This window comes from Rhinolophus hipposideros (genome assembly GCF_964194185.1).
Source record: "Rhinolophus hipposideros genome assembly, chromosome: 21".
Taxonomy (NCBI): domain Eukaryota; kingdom Metazoa; phylum Chordata; class Mammalia; order Chiroptera; family Rhinolophidae; genus Rhinolophus; species Rhinolophus hipposideros.
Genome location: NC_138067.1, coordinates 7,180,076 through 7,201,545, shown reverse-complemented (window position 1 = coordinate 7,201,545; position 21,470 = coordinate 7,180,076). Strand labels below are relative to the sequence as shown.

General features: G+C 38.1%; 1 protein-coding gene across 4 annotated transcripts in view; it reads right to left on the bottom strand.

Annotated features, from left to right (window-relative positions):
* Positions 1-21,328, bottom strand: part of RBL2 (RB transcriptional corepressor like 2) — a 48,210-nt gene extending 26,882 nt beyond the window's left edge. For 2 of the 4 annotated variants that reach the window (XM_081031664.1, XM_081031663.1), the window contains exons 1-10: positions 20,947-21,328; positions 18,847-18,977; positions 16,121-16,321; positions 12,759-12,823; positions 9,286-9,414; positions 7,836-7,996; positions 7,672-7,736; positions 6,882-7,068; positions 3,139-3,305; positions 615-724 (exon numbers count right to left, since the gene is read on the bottom strand). In XM_081031664.1, the coding sequence (XP_080887790.1) occupies positions 615-724; positions 3,139-3,305; positions 6,882-7,068; positions 7,672-7,736; positions 7,836-7,996; positions 9,286-9,414; positions 12,759-12,823; positions 16,121-16,321; positions 18,847-18,977; positions 20,947-21,186 (1,456 nt within the window). In that variant the 5' untranslated portion in view covers positions 21,187-21,328. Of the gene's footprint in view, positions 1-614; positions 725-3,138; positions 3,306-6,881; positions 7,069-7,671; positions 7,737-7,835; positions 7,997-9,285; positions 9,415-12,758; positions 12,824-16,120; positions 16,322-17,498; positions 17,589-18,846; positions 18,978-20,946 lie in introns of those variants that run through there. The other 2 variants (XM_081031665.1, XM_081031666.1) reach the window with 2 other exon arrangements.
* Between the last annotated feature and the right edge of the window lie 142 nt (positions 21,329-21,470).

Genomic DNA, 21,470 nt, shown 5'->3' with positions numbered 1-21,470 from the left:
ATAAAATTTAAAAAACAACACAACACTTCATCCATATGCATTTCCTACAGTTGCTGTTTCAACCACCCCTAGGGATTCCTTTATTTTTTTCATGGTAACATTCAAATGTTTCTAAAACTGTGAAATGAAAATTTCACATAAAAACTACAATTGCATTCCATTAAAATTCCCATGTTTTTTCTTTGTATGTCTACTAAACAGAGTAGCTCTGTGAGAAGAGGTATATAACTGGTTTACTATTCCACTCATACTTGCTTTTAATTCACGACATCAAACAACTCCCTGGACAGGTCTGGGCATGAAAACAGCTATATCTTCTGTTCTTAGTCTTAATATTTTGAAGAATCCATGTTTAACGTCCAGCGTACAAATGAAAACTACAGATTTCCCAAACAAAAGAGTTCAACATAAGAAAGGTATCAGTCTAAGATTTCTCTTACTGAGGAGGGCCCAGAAATCACTTGATTGACAGAAAAATTGGACATCCGTAGTCTAGCCCTCAATCTAAATAAAGGCATAAATCTTTTCTTCATATTTCCAATTCAGTTACCAAAAAAAGAACTCCATGCAGTGAGACTTCAAGATGAGAACAATACAGACAATACAAGCTCTACCTTTAGCACAATTACTGAACTCCTCATCTGGCTGGGAATGCTGAGAATATATTCCAAACATTTCCTTCAATCTGTTGGCAATAGCCTGGGTTGGATCTCTGGAACACGTCCTAAAAAATTGTAAGAAATGCTCTAATCACAAGGTAGTTCCCAGTTACCGAGTGATTAACTATTTACAACTCTGTATTTTTACCAACATGTAAACACAAAATACTTTGAACAGAAACTATGCATTTCCCAAATTAAGCCAGGAGATCCCATACTTCCTTAAAACAAAGGTGCTGGTATTACATTTTCAGTGAAAAAAAATTTTTGTGTAAAGTTGTACCTTTTATTGAAGTAAGTTTAGCACCCTTAATTTACCCAGTGCCCATTTGATGTTCATGAGAGGCCCCGCCTACCCCACACATCTGCAGGCACTGATGACAGACAAAATTGCCCTCAACTATTTCTCCAGAGGGCAATACAACGCCCATTAAAACTGGAAGAAAATAGAATGAAGGGGTATACACACTATACTCAGACTCATATAAACCACTACTGACATTCTATAGCTTTTCAGGCAAAATGAGGTTTATTTCATTGATTTTTTTTTTTTTTTTTAACTAGAAAGGCAATATATGTTCAATGCAAAAGCATACTGATTGTTACCATGATTGTTACCAGGTAGGCTTTTGTAACAACTGTTTTTATCTTGATTATAAACATATTCATTTTTAAAATGTTTCAAGTTTAGAAAAGTATAGAGAAAATTAAAAATCAGTCATAATCCTGCTAGAGATAGCAACTGAATATCATATGTAAGCAGAATTTTATTTATGAACACACAGGTACCTTTTTTACAAAAACAGGACCCTTTGGTTTTACCTAGTATCTACCGGTATTTAAATACCACTAATGGTATTTAAAATTAAAGAAGCTGCTACACCTGGTTAGAGATTGTAACGCTATCTGGAAGATATGGAGATTAAACCAGGCTTCTAAAATGTATTTATAAAATGCTCTGAATTCCAGGTAAACAAGGTACATTTGAAAAACATGACTTAAGAAGAGACGATACAGACACCGCCTGTTGAGAATTACAATCAAGTTTATGAAAAAATGTAGACTTCATGGTAATGCAAAGGAAAATTAGTCGGCCTTGATCTTTAATGAGTCCAGCTGTGAGTGGGAAATTACTAGTATGTGCATGCAGGGCCTTCTCATACCATACCACCAGAAATAAAATAGGCTCCTATAGGTTCTATGTTATCAAATCATAAACTTTTAGGACTTCCTTTTCAGTTCAAGGGTGTTTTACAGAGTTCACAAAAGTTACAGTGGTTTTGCGACAACATGGATGGACCTAGAGGGTATTATGCTAAATAAAGTAAGTCAGAAAGAGAAAGACAAATACCATATGATCTCACTTACATGTGGAATCTAAGAACAAAATAAACAAACAAAACAGACACAGACTCATAGATACAGAGATTAAACTGATGGTTGCCAGAGGGGAGGGGGGTTGTGGAGCTGGATGAAAAAACAAGTAAAAAGTACAAATTGGTAGTTACAACATAGTCACAGGGATGTAAAGTGCAGCATAGAGAATATAGTCAATAATGCTGCAACAACTATGTATAGTGCCAGGTAGATACTAGACTGATGCATAAATTATATAAATGTCTCACCACTATGCTATAGGCCTGACACTGATATAAAACAATACTGAATGTCAACTACAACAGAAAAAAAGTTACAGTGTTTTTACATTGGTTATGAATATAACTATCTTCTCAAATATGACCCACGCTTCAGAAATTTGCTTAGGTCCACTCCTCTTCATGAGATCCTTTAACAACTACCATCTCTATTGATCCCATTTCCCTGAAATCTTAAGACAGAACAGTTTGGTGCTTTATTCTACAGTGTCTAGTGATAGTTACTGTCTCCTGTACTATATTAAAGAAATCTGAGTGCTGTGGACTAAATGTTTGTGTGTCCCCTGCCCCCAAATTCATAATCCCCAATGTGATGGTGTTTGCAGGTGGGGCATTTGGGAGGTGATTAGGTCATGAGGGTGGAGCCCTCCTGAAGAGGATTAGTGCCCTTAAAAGAAAGACCCCCCCCCCACCCCCCCGAGAGCTTCCTTGCCTCCTTGGGCCATGTGGAGACACAGCAAAAAAAGATAACTGTCTATGAACCAGGAAGGGGTCCTCAGCAGACACTGAATTTGCTGACACCTTGACCTTGGACATCCAGCTTCTAAAACTCGAAGAAATAAATTTCTGTTGTTTATAAGCCACTCAGTCGATGGTATTCTGTTATAGCTGCCCAAAAAGACTAAGATACTGAGGAAAAATGATTATCTTCTAGTCAAACATCTTACATTGCTGTATCTTCTACAGACTAAAAACAGGACTGAGCAAATAATTGATATAAAATTATTAATGGGTGTAAGGCACTAATAAGTGAAACATTATAACAGAAAATTGGAAAATGGTCAACAACCAAATTTCAGAAGGCAAGAAGGGCTCAAACTGACCTTAGCATCTGTTCCAATTTCTCACTTGGTGCATTCCTGAGGCCTGTTAGCATGGTGTGAAGACGACTCAAGCTATGTGTAGCTGTAGAAACTGGAGTCACACAAGGGCTGTTATCCTTAATGTACCTCACACCAGTAAGTGGTGTGGAGATTCTAAGTGCTTTAGACTAAAGGGGGGAGGAAAAGAATATTATTTTAGGTCAGAAAGACTTTCAATTATTTCACAAATGAGAATTCAAAGCAATCAGACTTTTCTTTACATTATCAATAAATTTTAGTAATTCAAGTATCACCATTCTGGGAATTTAAACATAACACCACTAAAAGCCACCACTATCCAAGTGAATATGTATTAAAGGACAATTTGTATTTTAGCCAACTAAAAAGTCTGTCTCTTAAAAGTTAAATCTCTAAGACAAGGCATATTTCTCTATTATCCTTCCTTTAAAACTTAAGCTTGAAGGCAAAAACAAGCATTAGAAAATTCTGAGAAACAGATTTTCACAGCTTCCACCTTCTGCTATTTTTATAAGTACTTCAAGAAAGCTATGAAATAAATCAGGCTGAAACAAAATTTATGATTTAACAAAAGTCCATCTACATCATCAAATTTGCTTTAGGGAGAGAGGATAAAACAAACATTCCTCGATGCCGGAAAGAACCAGAGGCAGAAATAGCCTTCTTCATCTTCTTGCCCCCTCTTTACCTTTAGTTACTAGAATCTATCACAGTTCTTCCCCCTAAAGTAGACAGATCTTCAGATAAACAAGTTTAAGTCAATATTCTTGACTATAAACACGAGAAAGACAATTTAATGTCAAAAAATTTAAGCATGAATACATAGGCTTACATGAATACATCTTTTCTAATTTTTCCAACAACTTAAAGGGTAAGATAGCTTAAGAGTATTTTTAATATTCAAGATAAACTGTATTTCCCTATGTATTAAATGCACTTACTCTAGAAATAGTTGTAAAAATACCTGCCAAAATTTTCACCTGGTAAAAGAATAAACTATTCAAGTTTATGAGATAACTGAAAAGCACGGAAGTTAACCATACAGAAATAAATCTATATGCTCTCTCGGTGACATAAACAGGAGTAGAGTCAAGACTTCCCCTTGTTTCAAGGAAATTAACTCTATTTTTTTAGGTCGGTAAGATGATCTAGGTAGGTTAACATTCAGAAGGTTGCTCTCTGCTGTAGACAGCTTTTCTGGAAGCCGGCTTCTTCCCCATATATGAACTGGTGCCTTGGTTGGAGGGAAAACACCTTGGACGTTTACAGGAGAACCAACAACAGCCCAGCATCTCACCACACTGCCTACGGACAGCAGGGCTCCCACTAAGGAAACGCGGTATCTGACTACAAACAGCCTCCCATCCCAGGCCTCAGGGTCAGCACAGGCTTCTCGGTAGCACTACGCTCTTAGCTTAAAGCTTCCTGTGCTTTCTGATCAAGAGGAGTCTTTCTCTAACTCAAGTGTAAATATTAATTTAAGTTGGTAAAGATACTGAGACATTCTTTCTCCAAGTAAATGTAAATTTTGTAGTGTCCCAAAGCTCTGTCCTCAGACCTCTTTTATTCTCTAAGCACTCATCCGATAGCTAATCTCTCTTCAGCCCATGTGTCCTGGCGACTCCAGAATATGTACACAGCCCTAACCTCTGCTGTGAACTTTAGTCTTGTATATCGAAACTGCCTACTCAATTTCTCTAGTAAGATGCCTAAAAGACATCTCGAACTTAACATGCTCATAACCCGAACTCTTGATTTCTTCCCTCAAACTTGCTCTTCCCCCTCAATAAAGGTTAATAGTAAATATTCATGAAATGTCTACTATGTACCAAGCATGAATCCAGTACTGGTCACAGCCCTCATGAATCTTATATTCTAACACAGAGACGGATATCAAACATCCTCTCTCCCTCCCTCCTTCCTCCCTCTTTCCCTTCCTTCCATCCATCCTTTCACCCATCCATCCATCTTACTGTCGGACAAACAATTCTTTCTACCTACCTAACCTACTGTCAGACAGAGATAATATACTAAGAGGAACACTGATCACAGAGGAAGGGGGAAAGGAAGTCCTGGGGTTGGGGAGGATGTTGGTGGTTATTATTTTATACAGTAGTCAGGTTATCAGAGACTGGAATGAAGTAAATGAAGTAAACCACATGAATATCCTGAAGAAACATGTTCTAGGCAGAGGAAACAGCAAGGGCAAAGGCTTTGAGCTGGGGTATGCTTGGCACACCGGAAGAATGAAAAAGGAGGCTAACTGTGGCATAAGCGCTATAGGGGAGGAGGAAAATGGTAGATGAATTCAGAAAGGTAGTAGGGCCAGATCACTGAAGACCTTACAGACATTTCTTTAGCTTTTATACCATTTACCCAGCTGAAGTCATCACTGTTTTCTTCCTCTCACATCCCAGATCCAAACAATCAGTAAATCCTGTGCGTGCTGTCTCCAAAATACAGCCCCAATACAACCATTACTCTGACCTGGGCCACCATGAACTATCACCAGAATCATTGCAATGGCCTCTTAATTCCCTACTTCCACCCTTGCCTCCATCCCAGCTCCCCACAAGACCTTTAAAAATACAAATCAGATTATGTCAGTCACTGTTCTCCGTAACACCTTCCTAATGGCTTTCCTGTCAATCAGAGCAAAAGCAAAACTCCCTGCCATGGCTGCCAAAGCCCTGTAAGGTCTGCCTGTCCCACCTGTCCCACCTCTCTCCACACATCTTAATCACTCTTTCCCTCCCTCCCTCCATTCCTACCACACTGGCGTTCTCCACACTCCTCCGAAAAGCCAATCACGCTCCTACCTGATGGCTTTGCACTTGCTGTACGCTTCACTTCAAACATATCTTGCAGCTATTCACAAGACTTGCTTCCTCTCTTCAGGTCTCCGAGAATATTTCCTCCTCAGAGATGCCTTTCCCAAGCACCCTATCTGCAACAGCCCAATGTCCAGCTAGTCTCCCTTCTCCCCAATACTTTGTACTACCACTCGATTTTATTTTTCTTCACGTACTATCACCTGATACATGATATAGTTACCTTGTTTGGTTATCTATTGTTCACCTCCCCACTCTAGAATATAAAACAATACATACTTGGCTGTTTTGTTCACTGGTGTATCCCCAGGGTGCAGGATACAATTTGGTATACAGAATACTTTTAAATATATCTGTTGAATGAATAAGCAAACCAGTCTTAATTCTGGTCCTACAGGTGAGTTGCCCCGTGGAATTATCCACACTGCCTCTGGAGGCACTTGTCAAAAGTTGTATATTTTCTGTAAACACCACACAACAGATGGGAAATTCTGTCTCCATCATCCTCAAGATCTGCATGAAATAACACCACATGATCCCCAACCTCAGTTCAAAATAACTTTCTTAAAGACTAGATTCTCAGTTTCTCTAGTCTCTTAGATAAAGGCACCAATTTAGGTCAATCAACGTTTTCTAAATGTCTACAATGTTCAGTATGTAAAGGCTATATTTTACTGGCCCATCTTTTTAAAACCAACAATCATCAGTTGAAAGTTGATGTTAACAAAAATTGAACCAGTAAACAAACATGGAGGTAACTTTTTCAATTAAGATAAGTGATGATGGGAATTGTCTTTTCCACACTGGAAGCAAGTAAAACACACACACACACACAATTTCTGGAATAAAACAGGCCCCTGGGCAAGTCTGCTCCCTTATTCCTACTCTTCTCACCTTGTCAAAGTGCTGCTGCAAGATGTTCTTCATCTGCACCCTTTCGGCAGTCTCGGTTCCTGAACCAGTGTTCAGACACCTGGAGAGGATCCCAGTCTCCTCTTCAGCATCCTCTCCAAGAAATATCCGTTCATCTAAATTCCCAATAGATAAAACATACTCCTCATAGGCCTTATTGATGGCTTTACTATAGAGAAAAAAAAAAAGGCAAAATGTAGACTCACAGAACTGCCACAGTGAATGTTTTAGTGCACTTATTTCATTTATTTTTTATTTACTAAAAGTTCTAATAATTTTGCGACAGTTAAATGCTAATGGGATCACTCTGTTCATGATAAAAACTGAGGAGTGCCTACACCATGCTCACCCATCATAAAGTAATATTTTCCTGACAATATTTCGGATGAGTGCACTGCACCAATCCGCCTGGTAACTACAGCTTCTGGTCTGAAGCTAAATGATCTTTCCTACCTGCTCCAGGAACCTTTGAAGACCTCAGTACCTCCCCTTCATCATGTTTCACCTGTATAGTTCCAAAAAAATTTCTTTACTTCAAAAATTATGATCCAAAAGCTTAACTATTAAGGCTTTCAAGAACAGCGACACAATTTTCAATGAATTTAAAAATGTGCTTAGAGTAACAGTTGATAGAATTTTTTATTGCTTCCCTGTATTCTTCCATAAAAATATCCTAAATTTCCAAGGTAGAGACAATAAAAATAAGAAACGCTGAGGCTTTCTAAGCACACAATTTTAAATATTGAAACAGTTTTACAACAGAAGTACTCACAAACTCTCTCCAAAGTTCCCAGGCTCTAAAAACCCAGTAAGATTTTCCTCTTTTCCCTTAAGGAGCTATGATAAAAAAGAAAAGATCCTTAAGTCATCATATTAAAAAAAATCAAATATTTCTCCAGAAAATATTTTCATATTACTTCTTTACTACTTACAAACCTTTTTTTCATAAAGCTTCCGAATATAGGGTTTCCAGAAATGTTCCTTTATTCCTTTTGCTTCTAAAACGAGGCCGTCATGTAAGGAACAGAGTTTCTCAATGACACAGGGTGGGTCAGAGGAAGGTTTAGAATCCTTAGCATGAAAATCTTCAGACAGGCCTATGACATATGAATCACAGAACAGAGAGATCAGGTAGCATAAACCAAACTGTAATAAACTGAAATGTAAATAATAGAGTCTAATCAGCATGTCAGTTAGCTTATGAATGTACAGGAAATAGTGTATACAAGCCTGATTTGACTCTATTTAAATATACCTCAAAAATAGCAAATAGAGGTAAAGTATATCACTATTCAAAAGATTTCAGTTTGCCAATTATTTATCTAGAGATGGTTTAAAAAAATAAAAAATAATTTTAGCATATTGCTATAAGATCTGAAACACGAAAATATAACTTTTCAAATAAGCCTTACATTCAAATTAAAAAAATACCACTTCAAAAAAATTAGTGTTCAAAGTATATACTATTTATATATTTCACTCAATTATGTGTTTATTATATTAATTTACAGCTAATTTTTGCCCTAGACTAAGTGGAAAAAAATAAAAATACAAGAGGGGGAAAATGAAGGGAAACAATTATATACAATGGAGTTAGGAAGGACATGAGAGAAAAGACAGAATACAAAGAAAATTAAATTTACCAAACTAGGAGCAACTGAAGTAACTAAGTTCACTAACTCCAAAAATCTACTTTGAGAGTCAGACAAGCTGAAATTCTAATTGTAAGCACCCCAAAACTGACAATCACTCGGAATCCTACTATGGTATTATTCAAATAGCAGCAGCATTATATACTGGTTCTATAAATAATTTTTAGTGTTTGCTTTGTATATCACAATTTGGCCTCTTACTGTGTATCATTCATAGAAATTACATACCTTAAAGCCAACTAAATCCATTACCGAAATAATGATCGCTTTCATATATCTTTTAAGAGCTGAAAATTCCTTTTCCTGACCTTAGAATCATAACTACTCTTCTGTAGAAAAGATCTGAAATGAAGATTCTTTCTATAAATCCATTTTGACCTTCCACAGTGTGTCAGGCACGAAGCTTGCCAATGTAGAAAAATACCATCAGCTTTAATGTCATGTTTGCTACTCTGGATTTCTAAATTCCTTCTTGTTGAGTACATATATCAGAAACTTCTAATGTGGTCATCTAAGACTTTAAACTTTGTGATATCTGCAACTGCCTTTTCCATAAATATTTTTACAGAGAGCTCGACTCTTAGTTGTAAGTACTCTGAAAAACAATAATGATGAGCTTTTCAAAGCACTTTATGTTCTCTGATGCTAGGAAACCTGTACTATGTATGACACTCCCAAGAGAAACAGAATGTAGAAATGTGAGTTGTCGAATAATCTTTGATCTACAAACTTACCTTTAAAATTAGGGTTGACAAGCTCTTTGCGATTGGAACATTGAAGGGCATTTCCATAAACTAAGTCCAAAGCACACAGCAGAAGATGATAAGAATTGACCAAATCATCACTAATCATGGGGAAATTACCTAAAGGATTATAAATAATTACAGAGTTAAATATACATCAACTTTACAATATTTTACAAATAATTTCTTTAATTAAAATGTACAAAGCTGACCTAAGAGCCACATAAAGTGTTTTGGTAAATTTACATTTTGATATATTACTCTTATAGTTTAATTAATTTTTAAGAGTTTAATGAAAACCAAAATTTTACTTAAAATGCCATTTGTTCACTCAGTATTCACTAAATAAGCATTTATTAAATGCCTAGTAGCTCCCCAAAATTTTATCATCAATGGTTCTTCCTTTGAAAATCTGAACACAACTTCCTAAGTTATCTCAAACTGAAAGAATTGTTTTATATGAAAATATTTTTCTGTCAATAAACTCTGTAGAAACATTTAGATGGAAATAGCTGAAAAAATTATTCATGTAATTATTTTTTTCATGTATGTACTTTAAAAACACCAGAACCTATAATTAGACTCCTAACAGTAACATTTTAAATACTTTTCTACATATGAACACAAGTTCATACAAATTAATGCAATAGGACCACAATTTAAGTTCTAGAGTTAGTATCCTAAGAATTGTTGATGCTTCGTAACAAAGAAAAAAGAAACCAAAACTTATACCTATGGAAATGTCATTTCTGCAGTTTGCTTTAACTCCTAACACTGAAAGCAGTTCTTACAGGCAGTGAAACATTTTTAATATTCTTAGAAATTAAGAAATAGTTCTGTATTTTTTTGGTAACTTTGAGCATATCCCTTCTCATTAAACACTGCATATATATGCTTATATTAACTTTACATTCTTATAACATCAGATGAATTTAATTTAAATAGCTAACATACATCCGAAAGAATTATTTCTAAACTTTGACATTTTCACACTCAATGCCTACTACACAAATGCATGCGTACACAAACACATAATAGTGTTTTAGGCTTTCTTCTCTCCTTTTCACCCAAGAAAATCACCACTTACCTCAGCACATTAAGGAGAAGTAATTCTTTTTTTGTATAGATGGAAACATTCGACAAATCAGTTTAAATGAATTAAAGAGAAAAAAATTTTTTTCTGTTGCCAGAATGGCAAATGATATGTTAAATTTTGCATTGATATAAGCAAACTAACTTGCTTGGCTCTGCTTGAAAGATGTTTAATACTAAAATATACTCGGTTTCTCAAACGTAAAACAGGAAGTGGCACCTAAAGGTTTCAAGCTACAAAGCCCATCACACTGACAAGCCTAAACTTGTCACTGGTGTGTACTTGCCATAGAAGGAAAAAACCTGCAGCACTGTAACTTGTAACGAAAAGCTGAAATGCCCCTAAAGATCAGAATCTCATTTAAACTCCAGGACTGTCCCAACATGACATACTTCACATGACTTTAGAAATAAATCTCACGTTGTGAGATATTTCATCTTTCAATCAACAAAAATAACCTGTTTAACCTCTAAATTCAGCTTATTTATGAGGAATGAGAGGATTTGGGATCTCATGCAAAATAAGAAGTGGTACCTATTGGTCTTCAGGCCACAAATCCCTTCCTGAGGACAAGCCCAAACTTGTCACTGGAGAGTACGTGCCATAGGAAGTCAACAGATGTAAAAGGCAAAAGCAGGAATGAGATAATGTGGGAGGCCCATATGTTGCAGACAAAATCATGAGAAAGGCGGCTATCATAGATTACACCTCCTCCCAAATAACTACACCAAGAACTGAATAAATTAAACAAGCTGCTCTATTAGAAAAGATCCCAGTGAATCATAAAAGATCATAGTGCTGGACTGTGAGGGGACTCTTCGAATCAAGTAATTATAAACAATTAATAATAAGATACAACTCAAACACTGAGTTAACTGCAGAAACAAAAAATGGCACCCAAGTTGATCAAGTGGGACCAAAATCTACATAAGGAAAATAAAATTCTTTAATAGTTTACATAGTACATTTACTCCCAATTACAGATATGCCATAAAAGACATAAAACAGATAAAAATCCTAGAATCTAATATACCTGCCCACAATCCAATGACAAATTTAATATCATATATATATACATATATATATATAATAGCAGCTACAGCAAGCTAAAAGTGTTAGCAAGTAAAACCACTATGAAAACAGTTTACAAGCTCCTAAGCCTTTCTTTGTTTCCTGCCACTGAGCATATCACTTTTATCTCCACTAAAGAAACATGTCAGTGTGATGGAAAGCAAAATATCTAAGCTTTTTTATTTTTTTAAGGAGGGTGCAGCTCACAGTGGCCCATGCGGGGACTAAACAGGCAACCTTGGTGTTATTAGCACCACACTCTAACCAACTGAGCCAACCAGCTTATTTTTGACAGAAGAAAATTTTTTTCTTTGCAGTCAAGCATGCAGCTCAGGGAAGGAAGGATATACTCTCGACTAACTAGCCAGAAAGGACCAGCTATATAATCAGAAAAATCAAATCACAGAATCAATGCTATAGGGCCTTCACATCCATCATGGAATCAAGAGCTAGGAGATCTGGGTTCGAATCCTAGGTCTGTTTCCAGCAGCTAGTTTCAGGGCCTCACTTACCTAATCTTTAAAGTAAATAAGCTAGACTAGTTGATCTAATAATGAGAATCTCTTATACTAATGAAACTTCCTTCCAGCTCTGTGATTCTTTGATTTCAACTTTGCTTTTGATATTTTATTATTAACATACGCAACAGCATTCCATTTAGACTCTAGAAAAAAGCTATGTATTAGGTTGGTGCAAAAGTAACTGCAGCTTAAATGGTTAAAAATAATTGCAAAAACCGCAATTACTTTTGCACCAACCTAATAACTTACCTAACTGTACTCTCTTTTCTTCTTTAGATTACTAAAAATCATTTCTAACAGAAATACAGATGTTGGGGAGGTTAAGTGAAATGAGAAGAAAAGGAGAGAAAGTAAATTGTATCTAAAAGCATTTGATCAAGAGCTTATTTATCTGAACAAGATGCAAAAAATAATCTGAACTACTCTTGAGGATGAGCAACTAAATTAAGACTTATCTCATGAAAATTACGGATCAGTTATAAGCATAGACACACTAATGCATTTTCAGCCCATAATTCAGAAGAATAGCTTTGGGTGGAAAAGATGTTCTGTAAGAACAAAATTTGAAAATTTTCCATTTCCTAAGAAAGGTTTTGGATACTGTAAAATAATTTAAAAGACTTTTATGAAAAGGCAACACTTAAAAAAGAATCTAAGGTTAAAACCCTTGGGAAATTATTCAGTGAGCATATTTTCCTGCTACACATTACAGGTTGATAAAAGTAGTACCTGAACATTTAAATAAACTAATATTTAAATAAATATTACTCCTTTCTTACCTTTTGCATATATAAAAAGCACCCAGCAAAAATGGAACACTTCAGAAACGGTACAGGGCTGTCGCCTTTGGGGGAAAAGAAAGTCATGAGATAACAAAAAAGTTAGAAAAGACATCCCAAATGACTGCAAACCAGGCGAGAAACAGAAGAGCATGTTCACTTCACATGGAAAATGTGCAAGAAGTTCTACTCCAACCCGATACTGGTAAAGAAATAACTGGAGACCAGGGCAAGCTCATTTCAGAAAAAAATTCTGAAGAACGTTAAAAGCTTTTTGAGGTCAAGATAGGTAAGGTAGAAAATAAAATGAGAAACAATAGTTCTTTTGGTGACTTCAACAAGGCTTATGCTGCTTTAAGGCCCATGCAGTCAGGTATTTGCCCCGTTTCTTTTTCCTCTATCATAGCTGATGAACTGTAAACCTTTCCTCCCTAAAAACATTCCAGGTTATAGCAAGTCACAAAGGGACTTTCCAATGTAAAGTCTGGGCTTCCAGGGATTCCTTATACTTCTGTCATTAAGAGTACCTGTTGTACTTTGCCAAGACGTGTTTTAAGCTTGGCTTTTCCATCAGAACCTCTGCCAATGTTGATATGAGACACCTGTTGTCTCCACATCCCAAAATCGTTATTCTCACAAGGTTCTTTGAAAAGAGGAATCAGGAGAGCGGAGCTTAGTTCCTTCAGTCATTAGCTCAGTACTCTTGCTCTCCTTGTGCCCTAGTCTCTTCATCCTCTAAGAGATTATTCTACTTGGGTATAATATGGTCCTTAATCCACCAGTCCATGGCAAAGATTAAACGTCTGTGCCCTGCTTTAAAAAGCAGCCTCCCTACCAGAGGAACACGATAAACTATCTAGTTTGGATGCCTGCCAAGACAAGTCCAACTTTTCAGGTTAACATTCAAGCCACTCTAAAAACTGGCTCTATAATGTGAGAACTCCAGAACATGCTTTGCTGCCTCGGTGTCTTCATTCTTTACCTCTGCGTAGAAGGCTTTCTCTTTCACTTAATGGAAGTACTTTACGGCTTCTCTGTGGCATATCCAAATTGTCTGCATCACTACGCTTGCACTTTGGGGCCATTATTAAGTAAAATAGGGTTACTAAACACAAGCACTGTGATACCTCCCTCGACAATTGATCTGGTAAGCGAGCTGGCTACTAGTGACTAAGGGGCAGGGAGCGTCCACAGAGTGGATACCATCGCCAAAGGGATGAGTCATGTCTCGGGTGGGACGGAGCAGGATTTCATCATGCTACTCAGAACGGCACGCAATTTAGAACTTAAGAATTGTTTATTTCTGGAATTTTCCATTAAATATTTTCGGACCACAGCTGACAGTGGGTAACTGAAACCACAGAAAGTGGAACCCTGGATAAGGGGAGGACTACTGTACCTCTAAATTCACCTATCAAAATCCTACCCGTTGTTGAAGACCTATTTCTACTTATTCCATAGAACCTTACGTGACTGGGTCGTGTAGAGTGGCTTATTTTTGCCTCAGAAGTCCTACATTTCGATTAGCTTTTGCGTTTCTACATGTCTCCTTTCCCCGCTATACTGTAAACTCTCAAAAGACAGTGATGGTGGGTTTTTGTGGGTTTTTTTTTAATAGTTGTAACCTACATAACACCCAACAAAGTACTTCACACAGTAAATTCTCAATAAATACTGACAAACTTTCAAACACTGGTGTGTGTGAAATATATTATAGAGTCATGGCAAAGCACATGGGTTCTATAAGCAGACTGCTTGAGTTTCAATAACAGCTCCACACTTAACTGTGTGACCTTGGCCAAACTGCTTAACCTGTGAAGGGCTTATTTTTCCCCACCTGTAACAATAGCATCATCCTCATAAACTTGTCATGGGGATTTTAAATGAAGTGACATTAACTTAGAAGAATGCTTGCGCCATAATAAATGCTCAGTAAATGGTATACATTATTATTACTATTATTAGCCAAAGGTACTAAAAAAAGCATACAGAGCAATATAGATATAAAATTTTTAAAGTTAACTTACAGTTTTCTTAATTAGAATTAGGTAGTATATAAACCCTAATAAATATCACAGCAAATACAATCTGAAATCATTTTCTGTGACACTCCATAGATAGAAAATATTCTGTATCTTTCTATAAATTATCACATCAGCTTCGCTCAGACTCAGAACAAAGCTCTATCCAAACTTTAGAATACTTAATTGTAAATAGTCAGTTCCCCAAAACTGCAAGCAAACTAGACCAGCTGCTTCCATATCAGTGGGGTCAACTACATGAATATGTACAGTTTATTTTTAAAAGCTGCTCACTTACTGTAAACATCCTTCACAATGTGGGAACATTTTTATATTGAAAGAGAAGCAAACATTATTCATTCCATTATAATAACTCCTTTTCCTCTACTTTTCTCGTCAACATTTTTCTACTTCTCTTTTAGGAACAAATTTCCATTTCTACTTTATAAAAAAATTTCCAGGATAAAGGTACAGAATTTGTATCCCATAACTGCCCTTATCAGAAAAAATGGAAAACACTAAGTCAAAGTAAGTTTATAGACTTTGCAGACGTGATCAGAAAGCACAAATTCCTAATACTTTCAGGTCCCCTATTCTTTCCCCAATCCAGTCTCTCTACTCTTGATTGGTTGTAAACATCCAAATACCCAGAGAAGCCACTTCAAGGGGATTATTTAGTACTCAGTTTGATATAAAAGTCAAATAATAGAAATAGTCGATGTATATTATATACACAGAAAATGACAGAAGTAGTTAATATAATCAATAATAGAAAGTCAACTTGTCAAATTCTATACCCAAGGCAGCTAACTGATAAAAATATCTAAGGTCTGACTTTTGCATTTTTTGCTTAAATGAAAAGAGAAAGTTTATATAAACAAAGATTGCACACATTTTGCACTATGAAAGAAGCCAAACTCTTCATGTCTAACATACGATGAAAAGCAAGTAATTATTATTAAAAGAAAGCTCTTCGGGGGAAAAAAATTATTTATGAAATCAGACTTGTTTTTTAAGACTAGCAAAATAATCTAAAGGACAAAAACAAGGGATCAAAACTTTACCGTGTTTCCCTGAAAATAAGACCTAGCCAGACAATCAGCTCTAACGCATCTTTTGGAGCAAAAATTAATATAATAATATATTAATTTTTATATTAATTATAGTAAAATAAGACAGGGTCTTACATAATATACAATATAATATATAATATAATATAAATATCGGGTCTTACATTAATTTTTGCTCCAAAAGACGCATTAGAGCTGACTGTCTTATTTTCGGGGAAACATGGTAGCACACATAAATGTGTATTTCTGACTAACAAATATAAAGACATACCGCTGTTTTCTTCCTCTTTGTTGACGAGGCTGTTCCTCTGGAGGATATTTAAAAATGTCCTGAAAAATGGGTTCATATTTCTTAAAAATTACAGCAGAAACAGTGAAGTTTCTTTCTAATTTCTCTGTACGTTCTCTGAAATGTTGGGGTAGATTTGCCATCTCTTCCCATTTCTTCATCTTGTTAAAAAATTCAATTAAGCTGATATTAAAAATAAAAAATGAGATATTTTCATAATTAATACAAGTATACAAATATAATTACAGATAAATAAAAACTAACTTATTAAATTATATTACTTTTAGACAGATACAGCATCCCAACTCATGCCTCTGAATAGCTTAATCTCTTATAGATTGATTTCTCTGAAGTTCCTACTTTTTTCTGAGATTAACTGATAGCTTTTTAAAACTATGAAATATATAAAAATACAAAACAACTACCCAGAGTAACATAACCAACATTCATTCATGTACCCAATTGCCAGATTTAACAAATATTAACATATCAAATAAATTTTGCAATGTTTGCTTCAGGTTCTACATAAATAGCCCAAGTTCCCACTTGTACTCCTCTCCAATCCCATTCCCCACTCTTTTTCCCCCAAAATAACCACCATTATAAAGTTAGTCTGAGTCTTTCCCATCCATGTTTTTATACTTACTAGCAACTATATGAATGTATATGTATCCATAAATACTAAGCAATATCATTTGTATGTGTGATTTCACAATTTTATATAAATGGTATCATACTAAAAGCAGAATTCTGCAACTTGCGTTTTCATTCAATGTTTCTGAGATTAATGTTGATACATGTAGATATAATTCTTTTATTTTAATTGCTAAAACTATTCCTTCAGATGAAATACCACAGTTTTTTGCATTCATTCCCTAACCGATCGAAATTGAGGTATCTAAATTTTCATTATAACCAAAAATGCAGTAGTGAACACATTCTTGTACATGTATTATAAGAGTTTCTTTAGGAACTACCCAAAGAAGCAGAACTGCTGAGTAAAAGAATGTGTATTTGCAACTTTACTAGGTACTGCCCAATTTCCCACTAAAGTGGTGATGCCAGTTTCTACTCTCACCAATGTGCACCAGTAATACAGAGGTCTTATTTCTCTACATAATGACCAAACTTGATCAGGCTATGATCAGGCTTTAAGCTTCCCCAATCTAATGAGAAAGAAATGCTATCCTGTTTTTACTTTGAACTTCCTTGATTACTAGTGAGATTGAACGTCTTTGCCTATATCTATTGGCTATGTGAGTTTTGTCCTTTGTGAAACCATATTCTTTACCCATTTTTTAGTAGTTGTCAATTATTTAACCATTTCTTAGTACTTCTTTTTATCGTTTTGGATACTGACCTTTTGTCAGTGATGTGTATCGTAAATATCTTCTCCCAATCTGCTCTGTTTTTAATCTATTTAGTCCACTATGGCAGAGAAGTACATAATCTGAACACATAGGTAAAAATTTAAAGATAAAAATTGAGTTTTTGAAATGGACATAAAACTGAAGCCCAGGATTGTACTACTTGCATAAAAATGTTAGATAAGTTTCATTTACTATAGTTTATAATAGGGGTGTCCAAACTGCGGCCCGCGGGCCAACTGCGGCCCTCAATCCATTGTTAATTGGCCTGCAGCAAATTTCAAAAATATATTTAGTTTACTTAAATAAACCAGGTGAGGCAATACGTACTTCACCTCGAGTGAGTGGCCTGGCTGTTTGTGTATTTTACCGCATATGGCCCTTGGTGAAAACCGTTGAAAAAATTTGGACACCCCTGATTTATAACGATGAATCCATAATTTGACCTTTGCCTCTAAAGTTCCTTGTCATTTAACTGGATTACTCTGCCTCCACTTTCTCCATAATGATTATACTTTTGTACCTTATTAAGTCCACTTCTCCAGGTTTACAGTCCAGGTGTTCTACTCTTTATGTGCTGCCTCTTGTCCTTAAGCCTAAATATATCTCAGGATGGAGTTCAAAGTTAATAAACAGACTACAGCTAAATATTATATTTCTTGTCAATTATTTCAATAGTAAGTCATTTTTTTAAAACCATTAGGTCCATAAATTTTGACAGTGGTATTTACTCCGCAAAATGCCAAATATCTTTTTTCTACCAATCTTTAATAAGTCATAGAGAAAATTCACCCAAAAGTCACATATAATAAATGTAATCAATTCAATTACACAACAGATAGTAAAAGCAATTTTTGCCTCTTTATAGCATTATTTGACCCTTTCTGTAACTGATTATAATAGTGTTGCTTATACCCCAAACAGGAAACTTAGAAGTATTTACACATTCCACATATATTAAGATACAAGTCCTGTGCATGTAGTTCTATATTTAATACCATATAATAGTTTATTAACCTTTTCAATGTAGAACATTTCCTAAAGTTTTTCAATATCCTTATTCAGAATTCTCCAGTATTATAGCATGATGAGCCACAACCTTCAATAGTAAACTCTTCATACAAGTGCCTAATATATTAAAATTTAAGTATTTTTCACCAAATAAGTAAAATATAATGGATACTAACTTAGATGTCGTAAAGGAGAACCATGACTTAGCGTCAAAATTCAGCACTCCGTAAGTACAAATGCTCAGAAAATGATGAACAAAGATAATTCTTACTGTAATTTATGGGCTTTTATATTAATCGCGTTCTACTTTTTAAACTCTAACATAGTTACCTCTGCTCTGAACATCGCAGGATTCTAGTTAAAGATACATAGTTTCCTTCAACTGTCCCTTTGCTTACAGTTGGCACAGATTTTCTGCAAGCCACATACAAGGCACATGCTAACCAATGAAGATCATTTCCCTGTAAAAGAAAATTGATGGTTAGCTAGTGAGCTATATATATTTCAATACAACAATCTTATGTTTAAATAGAAAGGAATACGTATATATGTGTGGGGAATTGTATTTTTAAGGATGGCCCTATCCCATGTGCTCTTCTAATGTGACTGACATTCTTCCACTGAGAGGCAGGAGTCTCTATTCCCTCATTTTGAACTGTCTCAACCAATAGCACAGGCGAAAGAGATGCTACGTAACTTCCCGAGATCATAAAAGGCGATACAGATTCCACCTGACTCTCTCACAGGCCCAGTGCTTTGGGAGTCCCAACATGGGAGGAGATTACCTTGAGCAAATGACGTAACAGTCACAGAAGCTCAATTTTCTTATCTGAGGACTGTGAGAATCGGATGAGTTACAAGTATGAAGCAAAGACAATACAAGACATCAAAAGATAAAACTCTGTAACCAGTATTCTGTATTACACATAATATCATCTTACAGCGTACCCAACTTATAAGCTCCACAGGCCAGAAAGTGAGTGATCAAACATGTTTTCAAAAATTATTTACGAAGCATCTGTTATTTGTCCCTTGCTTATACAACACTGGACTTCATAGGACTTTAACCTCTGTGAGTTAAAATATCACAACTGTATGGAGATAACGCTTGTTCTACCTAATTTACAGGATTATCCTGAGGGTAAAGTAAGAGCTTATGTGGAGGCACTGAATGCCCATCACCAAAAAAAAAAAAAGAGTCCTTCTCTTTGCCTGACCGCAGGAGCCACCGAGAAATAAACAGGACCACGGCCTATTCAGCCACATCACCTAAGTATACGAAGGAGCTCTGCAGCCTCTGCAGCGCCGTGCACGAGCGCTTTCTGTGCCAGAAACTGCCCATTGCCTTGGCTAACCTTCAGGCAGCCCTGGGAGGTGGACACAAATCTCTCCAATTCGCGTATCACAGAATTGAGTTTGGGGGTGGCGAAGTCAATTGTCCAAAGTCACTTAAGGTTCTCAAGCTACTACATTACTCGCTTTTTCTTCTTCTGCAGATATAACAATAGGGAGAAGGAAATGCATGAAACTCCTGTCAAGGCAGAACTAAAAAATAACCTGAGGGACCCAAAAGCAGAAATGTCCTATTATAAGCGCCTCCATCAGGCCTCCCCATTCTGAGCCTGTTGGCCCCGCTCTCGCCACCACCCGTCAGACCACCTAAGAGGACCACGTGGCTTCCGGTGTCAACGCCGCACACAGCGGCCACGAAGCCGCGGATAAACAAGCCCGACTTCCGTGTCTCTCCCCATTGGCCCGTGAGGGGGCGGCGCCTACACGGTGGGGTCTCACTGGCTGGAAAGGCCGTTGATCGCGTCCGCAAGCCCCGCCCGCAGAAAGGGCCGCAGCAGGCCCCCAGCACAGCGGCCGCCCGAGTCCCGCGCACCGTCGGGGCGACCGAGAGGTGCTCGAGCTCGTCGCCGTCCGCATCTCCTGGTGACACACGGGGCGCGTGCCCACTCCGGGGAGGCAGAAAGCCCGTGTCCTCCGCCCCGCGGCCTCCTCCCGGTTGCACACACGCCAACACCGCCGGGGACGCAGCGAAGGCACGGGAGGAGAGGCCAGGGGCCCTCCAGGTGCCTCGGCCGCGGGGCGAGCGCCGACGACGCCCGTGCCTGGCCCGGCCGAAGTGCCAGGCGCTCCTGTCGGTGGTGCCGACAGGCGGCGGTCCCGCTGTGCCCCCCGCGGTGCCGCCCGCTCGCGCCCCGCCAGGCAGGCTTCCCCTCTGGGGACACCAAGAGCCTCTCGGCCGCCAGGCTGCCACCACCCAGGTGCCCGGGGGGCTCCCCTCCGCCTCCCGCTCGGAGACCCGGAGACCAGGGACCCGGCGCGTGCCGGCGGGGAGCCCGCCCCGGGGGAGCGGCGGCCCCTGCTCGCGGCGAGCACGGCGACTAGGCCCCGAAAGGCCGTCGCCTCGTCGCCGGGGCTCACCTCCAGCGTGTAGCTCTCGCTCATGCTCCGGTAGCTGTCCCAGGCCTCGGCCCGCGCCGCCTCGTCCATGTTGAGGCGGCTGCACAGCTCCTGGAACCGCTGCTGGGTCTGAGGAGTCGGCGAGCGGGCCGCCTGCGCGGCGTCCTCAGCATCGCCGTCGTCGTCCTCCTCCTCTTCCGAGGCGCCCGCCGCCGGAGGGGGTGGCGGCGGCGGCGGCGACTGGTCGCCTCCCGATGGCATAGCGCACCGCTGGGCGGCCAGTCCTCAGGTGAGCTGAGGGCCCGGGCCCGTAGCCATTCAAACCGCGAAGCGCCCGCCCGTCGGCCGCTTAGACGGCGACTGCGCCGCCGCTAACGGCGCTTGGCTTCACGCAGGCACCCGTAGTTGTGAGCATGGCCTGCTGGGAAATGTAGTCCGGCCGGAGAGCCAAGGGGGCCAAAAATCATCCCCCCCCCCCCCAAAAAAAAATCTGCTTTCGTAGTACCCTTTGGGATGAAATAAAAGCGGCTTCTCTAGATTTTAAG